This window comes from Cephus cinctus, unplaced genomic scaffold, assembly GCF_000341935.2.
Source record: "Cephus cinctus unplaced genomic scaffold, Ccin1 Ccin1_scaffold0898, whole genome shotgun sequence".
Taxonomy (NCBI): domain Eukaryota; kingdom Metazoa; phylum Arthropoda; class Insecta; order Hymenoptera; family Cephidae; genus Cephus; species Cephus cinctus.
This window is the reverse complement of record NW_014333474.1, coordinates 115,472-125,591: the sequence shown is the minus strand read 5'-3', so window position 1 is coordinate 125,591 and position 10,120 is coordinate 115,472. Positions and strand designations below refer to the sequence as shown.

The following is a 10,120-nucleotide window of genomic DNA, read 5'->3' as shown; positions in this document are numbered from 1 at the left end:
TTGGGGGGGGGGGAGGAGGGGGAATTGTGGCTGGAGAGTTACCAAATATTGAATAATATTAAATTTTCTGTTTACACAAGGTTTTCATTACAGCGCTGGATAGGCTGTCAGTCAGAAAGCACAGAAAATGTCAATACCCTCGTTTCGCGGTTTTGCGATATTTAAAAACAAAAACAGACGCATACGGAGATTTCCATGTGGCCGCACTGTCCCTCGTGGGAAATATAACGCGAGTAAATATACTATCACTATTTCGATGCAAATTTATTGAAATAGGATTCTCTTCGGAGATCGGTCGGAAAAATACAATTCGAAAATATTGCGTAAATAGGAGCTTGTGAAATAACGTGAAGTTTTCGGATTATTCGATCGCTGGGACTATTAGATACTACGATCGACCTATGATAAACAAAATCATTCCACAGAGAGGTACAAGTCTTCTGTGTACGCATCGCAAGATCTAAGTGGCTCGCCTGTACTTCCTTTCGGCTATCTTTTACATTTTTCTAAGTCGACTTTAACCTAAGGACTTCACTCAACGTAACAAATGACAATAATGACGTAATAAACGTCAAATGTAACATGACACAGGGTGTCATATTCATTTCAATGTCCCCTACAATTTCCTTAATAAAAGGCGCAGGTGACTTGAGGCGTGCAGATAAAGGATATCTATAAGAATGCTGATGGAACTGCAACATCCTTAAAATAACACAATTTTTGTTTAAAATATATTCGTGAAAAGTGCTAATAAAGTTCATGTTTTAGCACCACGGATGCACAGCTGGTACATTGAAAATTCCACAACGATGGCCAACGATTCACTACGGAAAGCAATAAATCTCTGCCAAACCCCATCCTAGCATATTGCACGACTTTTAATTAAGAACCACTAAGTTGGAAAAAAATGTTCTGCTGTCTACTATATACAATTCATAATGACATTCTCCATGAGATTTCAACTGCACGTGGAAGGCTGACCCAGTACCAATCACACGGGTATTTTAACATATAAGTCTTCAAGGTTAACATTAGGCTCGCATCACAATTCCATGTTCTATACTTGAAATCCATAACCTTTTTTAAGAAAATGGAAATTTATAATTATCATTTCACAAATTACATCATAATCAATGTAATCGTCCATCGTTCAATATATAGTTATATATTCATTGTTAATCGGTTCTTTGGCGGTGGTCAAATGTCTCGCGTAAAAGCGACTTAAGAAGTGAACTACATGAACGATGTAGATATCTCGTGGCTGTAACCTAATAGTCTGTTTAACAGATTCAAATGATTAAAATTACGGCAATTCGCACGATTAAATATATGAGGTGACCGTGCAGTATAATTGAAGCAACAACAGTATTACAGTATAAAGTTTGACTTAACTGGCACTAGTACCTACTTTCATTGTGACTCTGGTGAATCGAGTAACGAAACATTAGTTTATAATGCTGTACAGAACAGTCACACGATTACCACATTACACGTAAAATAAGATTACTATTCATTATTGTTATTGATAACTATAAATTGATCTTCTGTCTCCTTAATTTATCCTGTTTGAATCTACGTACCATGTACGTTTTTGCTATAACAGATTAAACAAAGGTTTGTCGCAGTTCATGAATACTTCCATATTTATTCAAAAGTGTGATTCGAATCCCCGATAGTTGAGATGCTCAAACTGATAACTTTATTGCCGATTCGCTTTTGCCAGATTATGTCTTTAATTTATTATACTAATAAAAGTATTACTAATTTTCCGTAAAATAGGAAATATTAATCTTCGCTAATTCGTCTATTCTATTATCACAATCTACTAGCGAGTGGCAGTTCATTGGCATAGCTCATATTTTTTTGGTTTTGCTACTTCTCTATGGAAATTTTGCTCGCCGTAGGCTGCATTTAGAGCAGACTCAGTAAAGAGTACTTCATCTTATAATTATTTTCTCTAAAACTCAATAATAGTATCTATCGGGAGTCTGCCCTGGTTGTGAATAATACGTTAAAAATATACAAAAAGAAACAGCCTAAATATCTGAAGTTATACAGGCGTTATGTTAAAATCATTTTAAAATGTATTTTAAGTGAATTTCACAAATAGTACGTTGCAATGTCAAATGAAAATATATAACAGCATTATGTACAGTTTGACAGTAAATAAGCGGTTGCCGAATCGGACTGAGCATACGGGTTGGTAGTATTTGCTGAGTAGATTACAATTGTCATCAAAGTACCAGCGAGAAACAGATCAGCCACGAGGTAGGGAAGCATCGCGACAAATTCGTAGATTCCTCAAGGAGAAGCGAAGGAGAGCGAGCGCTGCAGCTCAGGAGAAGCGAAGTCAGAGAAACGTAGAAGCGAAGGGCTTCATTATTCAAAGGGTGTCGGCGTCTTGCATTCTGCCGCTCCGTTGAATTCGCGGAAGTTGACGGGTGAAATCCAGCCAGCCGTAGTCGAGTCCTCCCATCTTCAACTTCCAACCTCCAAACCTCCACCTGTACGCATACCTGTCTCATTCGCTCCTGCAACCTCTGCCCCACCTCGGCTCTCAGTGTTGCCAGCAACCAGCTACGGTAACCACATTTAAACCGTCACTTGCTGGCTTCTCTGCCATCTTAGCACGTAGATTCTGATTTCATCCGTCAGAAGCAGTATCCGGTCTACTGTTCCATCGCCAAATATATTTACATAATGCAGAACGACACGACGCTCATCTATCCCTATCGAGGTATCGATTTTACAAGAATTAAGGGTCCATTATCAAGCGCTCTTTCATACTATCCTCTATTACTATAACGAGATGGAGTCTACAGATTTTCAGTTTCGCATCACATTAAAATCTGCAACTTCGTATATTTCCCCACTGCCCGATTCCGTCCCGATAATGATCGTAGAAGACATTTATTTTAAGGAAATGACGCTTAGACGTCAGTTTTGAGTGGTGGTGAAGACATGCCTTCAAGAGGTCAAAGGAACGGTCAAGGCATCTTGAAGGGTCGAAGGGTCGTCCTGGGAGGCCAGAAAGACACGTATGTCACGGACGTGCCTGCGTGGTTGGATTTGAACGATGTGAAGATTTTTTTTTTGGCTGACGTCAGATAATGTACAGGTAGGAAACAGGGGTGGGATATTGATGGGATAGGGATGGTATAGTTATACACCAGAGAAGTCGAGTGTGTATATACATATATTCCACGTATATTGCTCGCTGTGTAATATTTCGTGAAGCGTGCACGACGCGTGAGAGACGTGGATTGCGGTTGCATTGGGTGAGCTGACGCGACGAACGGGGAGCGAAGCTGCAGGGTACGTATTATAGATATCTTCTTGGTAGAAGATGGAACCGAAAGCAGTCGGTCTCACAGCAGAGCGATCACAGGATGGCGCGGCAAACGGCAGGGAGCGAAAGCCGCTCCTTGTAAATCGCATCACAGATCAAACACGGCTTGTATATTAAACGTAACCGGATACTACTTCGGGAACGCTGACTGCTTATCTACTGTCCAAACTCAGGGGTCAACCATCATTTGTGATACTCCTGTTTTCCCTATGGCTATTCGACGTCAGTCGTACTTTCGTCGGAAAAAGTCTTCGCTATTTCGCTATTGGCTTCGATGGATCTGCTCAAAGATTTACGTTTCGATTCGTCCGAGGGAGCACGTATACGGCGTCTTACCTTTTGAGATCAATACTTTTGCATCTTCCCACTCAACGTTTGACGGATGGCAGATAGCAGTCAGATATCACATTTCGAATTTAGTCGAGGATGTGACCTTTGCCACTGCTTTGAGATTCATTCATATTTATTTGCTTGAATTCGAGCGCGAAAATCAATGCGAAATTGTTTGTCTTGAAAATTGTCGATAGGAAATTTTTAATTAAATGAATTTAAAAAAAAAATTATTTCAGCGCGCCAGATTACGGTAAACTGATTTTTTTTTTAAGTTATCGATAAGATATTTATTAAATCAAGTATCACTGCGATGATTATGTTTGCTATTTACTTTTATGAATTTCATTAAAACTATTAACAGTCGAAAGCTAAGGAAAGACTGACCGTTTAACGCACTACGTGTACAGTTACTCAACGTTTTCAAAGGGAAGTGGTTTTATATCCGGAAACATACGATTGCAACTTGGCAATTTGAGATAAAGTTCGGTATTAACTATGCTTGAATTAGATGTATTGTTTTTTTTTCTCTTTCTCAATATTTCGCATATTCCTACTGGTATCCGCACGATAATGCTTTACACGAATAAACTACAGTAAAATAATGATCGTTTTATGTTTCCTATTACTTGTGTTAATATAACATTTTAGCTCGTCTATTTTCCGTATTCCGTACGGACTATACAATAAACAGTTTGTTAAGTTCCTGCAATTTAACAACGTTCCGGTTTTACTTCCATGTAAAATAAGCTGTTCGTGTTTCTTCAGTATGTATACCACGATAAATTCGAGGAGTACCTAGTATCATTTTCATCAAGAACCGATCACAAAGATCAAACGAAATCTACTCGTCAGTCATGCATCTCCCCTAAGCCTTATTAAAGTGACATGAATGGTGAACCCTTTACCCACAAATGAAGGGTCAAAATGCTTGCCAGTTCAACGATGCCTGTGGCAACGTACAGAAGTCACGAGGACAAAGAACAGCATGCCACAAGAAAGATATGAGAACTTACTTGACTCAGCGGACGAATTCGTTCGTGAATGGATTTTTCTGCCTGAAGAGCCGACGGCGGAGGATGATCTGGAGTAGGTGGTTGCACGTAGTGCGTCGGACTCGTAGGTACTAGCATCTGTACACGACGTAGTCTTTTGTCAGTGGTCTCACGAATCTCCGTTCCTCCTGCCTGAGACACGAGTCCATCACGTTTGTCACCGAGGAGACTCTCTTGAGATGACTTGAGCGTGAGAAAGGCGCTGGAGACGTAGGTTTCCTCGGCACTGGGCATCATGGAGCTTTCGCTGCAGGGTGACTTGTCAGCGGATGGATTGGACTTCTCTAGATCATAGTTTTCGTATGCTCGCTCGCAATGTCGTCGCAGCTTACGTCGAGGATTTTGCGTCTTGATCGGTCGATTCTCGTATATCGAGGTTATGGCGACAGGCTCGGCGTCCCGTTCGCGTGGATCTCGGCTGGAGGCGTAGCGCGCTTTCATGTCTACGTACTGGTCCACGCTTCTCGTCGCGTGACGCAAATTGTCGCGACGGTTCTGAAGTTGCTCGAGGTCGATGTGGCTGCGCGCTCCACTACGTGCCAGAAAGAGGTACTCGTAGTTGCTAGGACCTAGGGAGCAATCGGCGGAAAGTGACATCTGGGTCTGGAGATGCGTCGGCGAGACTGACAGGTTCCGTCGTGGTGGCTTCTTCGGAGGTGTGGGCTGTAATGGCAAGTCAAAAAAACTTTACTCGTAGTTGCAAATTTTATTTACTCGGGAGTCAAGTATGTTTACGACTTTGGATGATTTCAAGTAAAAGCAGATTTTTTACTTGCAGACTTAACGACCTATTATCTTGACCAATGAGCCGCGACGCGGAGAAAATTCTACTGTCCCTCGGTACGAAGAGGCTTTTTATATTAAACAACACTGAGAGATACTTCGAAGCGATGGGTCTTACCGAAACTTTACTGTTCGATGCTGGACTGTGCAGAGAGCTTGACAAGGGCGCCATCGGCAGGTAAATTCCAGCGGCAGTGGGATCGCTTGGCAAACAACGTCGCTCGCGGGGACTTGGCCCTCCGATACTTGACGAGGACGAGACGCTCAACTGGTCGGAGTCCCGGCCACCCCCGAATCCCGTGGGCAATGTCAAGGACAAATCCTCGGAGACGAAACTACCCTCCATAGCACCTCTAGGCCCCGCAACATTTTGGTTGTAGAGACTGCTGTCCGATCCTCTGTTCCAATCAAATCATTGATACGTGTAATTCCCTTACTGTTCCATAATTAACTGCTCTGATAAAAAAAAAAGTCAAATATTTTATTATCATACGAAATTTTTTTATTTTTTATCCTAACTCTTGCAGAAACACCATTACTGACTGGTAATAATTAGATAATACACAGCAAGATCGCTGTAACGAGCAACTGTCTGAGCAATAATAACGAAAATAAAAATATAAAAAATCGGAGCGATATTGAAAAATCTTGATATAGTAAAATTCAAAAGCTGTCACTTTTTATGAATGTATGATTTCGTAATACCAACATTGATGATGTATTAGTGTCTTATTAGAAAAACTAACGGCCCCGCATTTATACTCAAAATTTGATATTATACAGGAGCTAGCGTGATCCTCATAGTTGATGCAGGTTCTTTTACTTATCCCTTAATGAGGTAAGTACTTCATTTTTATCAAAGCAAAATACGCGCAATCAATGCAAAGTGTCTTGTATTTAACTACCGACAGCTCAATAAAAACGGCAAATATGCACACAAGAAGCATCTTCGTCTAATAAGTCGAGACCTAGGAAGCAAGGTGCCGAATTTTTCATTCTCATACCGTGTAGTGTCTGACGGTGCAAGTGATACTGGTGTTGTCGTTGGTGTTGTTGCTGTTGTTGCTGTTGTGTTGATGAGTGCTATATCGACACTAGTGTTCAGTGGCATGTCTTCGGGAGTTCGATCAGAGCTCCCGAAAGTATTAATAGAGTTGAGTGTGTCAGACATGGACATAATGACACTATCGAAAACGGAGCTCGTTTCAGAATCCTCAAGTTGCTGCTGGACTTTCCGAGTTCCGCCGACGTGTTCTCCGCTTTGTTCGTCTTCGCTGAAAGACGCAGCCAGTCAAAAAGGTGAAGCCTAGATCTCACCTGGATCTCAATAGAAACTGTTTAATCCATAATTCCCTACTTGACGTAGAGGAACCAAGGCGCTGCACTCGCAAACTTCATTTCTCCTGGCTACATAGAGCAAGTATAGTTCTGTACTTGTATATTTACTATTGGATAAGAGTTCTGAAAGAGTAGTTCAGAATAGCAAAGTCCATCCTGAAAATTAAAGTTAATTTGCCTTCCTTTTTTTTTGGAGATATAAAAATCCCAGGTACACGTCGAAAAGGTGAAGCCTCGTAACGACCCGTGATACGTAGACAAATAGACCGACAGTTTCTTGCGGAATCCGCAGCGGTACAGGACTTCAGATTTTAATAAGGCCAAGGGGCGAGGATCGCGATGTGGGTGGTCGCATGGGGTGTCGGGAAGCGCGAAAGGTTGGAAAAGGGTGAGCGGGAAGTGGGCGTGAGGCGGTGGCTGGAAGGTGGTTCGAAGGTCAGTCGAGTTGCGAAATAAGGACCAAGGAGGACGGAGGTAGGAAGAGAGGGCGGATGGACCCAGGGAAGAAGAGAGGCAAGGGAAGACTGCGGGCAAGGAATGATTATTAGTTTTATGCCGAGACGTGCCAACATTTACATTGTTTAACGTGATGGATTCATGTCGAGGCGACGACCGAGCCGGGGCTACCAATGTCAAACATTGATGGTGGCGGCAGGCGGCAGGGTTGGTTCGGCCGAGTCGGGCTTAGTTGTAGCTGCGTGGCAGCGGCAGTAACAGTAGCAGTGGCAATGAGCTTAGCCAAGGGGTGACCCGGGGCGAGTGAGGCGAACGAGGCAAACGGACCCACCGTAGCCTGCCTACATCAGGAAAATTAAACCAAGCCAAGCGGTGCTTAACGCGCTGGGGCTACACGCGGCAGCAGCACCTCCGCCTCCACGAGTTCTGCCTCTTACTACCACTGCTGCTCCACCTCTGGCTGAACCACCACCTCAACCTCCTACCTTCTCGACGGTCCGAACGAGCCTCGCACGCTCACTGGTTCATTCACTCTGGTCTACATCTAGGCTTTTGTTTGCGCGCATCTCCTATATTAAACCCAACCTCGTTCATATCGAATATTCCGTAAAATATTATGCGCGCCTGTATCTACATCACGGGGGTGGATATAAGAGAGAGATAGAGGTGAACGAAAAAGAATGAGAAAGAGAAGAAGAAGAGTGAAGCTTAATATATGAAGATGAAGAGAGACAGAAAGTGGAAGTTCGCGGAAGCAAGGATACTTGTAAAAATACTCCTGCACAGACTATTAAAATTCTGCGCTATCCATATCGAAGCAAGGTTCCACGAACTCTGTTGCCTTTAACACGTCTGCACTGTTTTCAACCTCGTGCGAAGTTTACGCAACGTCGACACACTGGAGTTAAATGTTTCGAACGTTCTTATTGGCCGAACTCACCAGCGGTCCGTAATGTTCGCGCAAGTGATTTAAACTATATCGGAGGACAACTTACCGTGAGAGGTAAATTGTAGAGAGTGGCTGAATAAAGTGGGCACTGTAAGGTGGAAACCTGAATCGGTAGGAATAATGTCCAACGATCACGGAGTACAAAACGGATTGGGTTCCCTCAAGCTGAAGCTGGTGAGAGGATTGGTCACTGGGTGCATCGAGACGCGCTTTGCCCCGTCAGTGGCGTTGATTTCCGCGATTAGCGGCAATCGGATGAAATCGTTCGATTCGCAAGAATAAATCGTGGAAACAATTTTTTTCTTAAATCACCTCACGCACGACAAAACGAATGGAGTCGCCCGATACTTAATTAGCTTGGTAGAACTGACTGAATAATGAACAATATTCTTCTTGCACCGATTTATCAGCGTTCCATTAATATCCATCTTTTGATTGAATATCAAAGAATCATCCGAAAAAATTATCGGTGCAATTAGATTCCATTAATAGAGACGTGCGGTTAATTTTTCTTCGTTTGAGTCAATTTTTGAAATACCGATCACTGAATTGTCATGCAGCATAGCTGTATGTACAAGAAAAAATCTACTTCTCAAATAATGATTCTCTTTCTGAATCATCGTCGATGCGGAAACTCTATAAGAACTCAATAGGAAAATACTCACAAAGACATGACGGAAGTGCCGGAAATTCGTCGATCGTCGTGTCGAGGCTTGTGATAGAATTGCCATTGCGTGGGAGAGGTTCCTTCTGCCGGTGAAAGGTCATCCCCAGGACGTACGTTTTCATAAGGGCTACCCAGGGAGTCGTTAGTCTGCACGGGAATCGGTGGTAAATTTTCACTGTCGGCATCACTCTCCACACCGGACGAGGATCTGTGTCCTGTGAAATAAAAATTTTCATAAAATTAATTGTCCCGCGGAATGAATTTTATTTTTTCTACACGACCGAGGAAAAGCATTAGGACGAAAAGTGAAAACACAATAAAGAATCTAATAATAAGAACGTAAAACGTACTCTTTATAACGGCTGTAATGTCTTGGGTAACGTGCGGCGGAAATTGTCCTAACAAATCCAATACGGTGTTGTGCCTTGAATCTCTGATACCCAGATCGACTCCGCGATCCAAAAGCGCACGCACCACTTCCATCTTCCCGCAGAGTGCAGCCTCGTGCATCGCGGTCCCCGCAGACGTTCGTGTGTTCACGTCGACACCAGCCGCCAGCAGCACTTCCACAACGGCTCTACGAAAAGCAATGTGACGGATTAATAAAAAAAAAAAAAAAAAAAAAGAAAATTTAATTAACAAAAAATATTATTCTAAGGGTGACAAAAAAAAAAAAGATTAATACGATATTATATCGACAGGTCATTTTGCAACGAATCGAATAACACTTGTATCATTTACAAAATAAATCAGTCGACATCATCCACCTGGGATCAGATCGTGATATTACGAATTGTTAGAAGAAAAAAAAGTTATTCATGCATATCGCTCCGAATTACGATGCTCGAAGTATAAGAGAGCACAGCGTCAATCCGCAACGAAACCCAATGGGAATTAAATGGTGTTCAAAAAGGGTTGGAATTCAAGGGAGATGGTTCGGCTTTGCCAAAGACGAATGACGTGTGATGTTGAATTGGCAGACAGGGAGCATCGAATAGCACTGGCAGTACTATCGGCAGCGCGTGCATCAGGATCAGAATCAGCAGCAGCAGCACCACCAATCATCCATCCATCGCATATAGGATTCAAACTGGGATCGGATTCGCATGCACCTATGTTGTTATTACCGTACCATAGGGGTATTTGTACTGGCTTACCGAGAGCAGCGATATTGAATCCGATAATTGACATTA

At 42.6% G+C, this 10,120-nt stretch overlaps 1 protein-coding gene and 1 long non-coding RNA gene across 4 annotated transcripts in view; one reads left to right on the top strand and one right to left on the bottom strand.

Annotated features, from left to right (window-relative positions):
* The window catches only part of LOC112494861, a 12,428-nt gene extending 11,256 nt beyond the window's left edge, over positions 1-1,172 (top strand). The window contains exon 2 of the long non-coding RNA XR_003060758.1: positions 769-1,172. This is a non-coding gene — a long non-coding RNA (uncharacterized LOC112494861). The remainder of the gene's footprint in view (positions 1-768) is intronic.
* LOC107271110 (ankyrin repeat and sterile alpha motif domain-containing protein 1B) overlaps positions 1-10,120 on the bottom strand; it is a 55,579-nt gene that overhangs the window by 28,752 nt on the left and 16,707 nt on the right. For 2 of the 3 annotated variants that reach the window (XM_015746726.2, XM_025088350.1), the window contains 5 exons: positions 9,278-9,504; positions 8,926-9,142; positions 6,522-6,791; positions 5,636-5,915; positions 4,696-5,397 (listed from right to left, as the gene is read on the bottom strand). In XM_015746726.2, coding sequence (XP_015602212.1) covers positions 4,696-5,397; positions 5,636-5,915; positions 6,522-6,791; positions 8,926-9,142; positions 9,278-9,504 — 1,696 coding nt within the window. The remainder of the gene's footprint in view (positions 1-4,695; positions 5,398-5,635; positions 5,916-6,521; positions 6,792-8,925; positions 9,143-9,277; positions 9,505-10,120) is intronic. The other variant, XM_015746727.2, reaches the window with a different exon arrangement.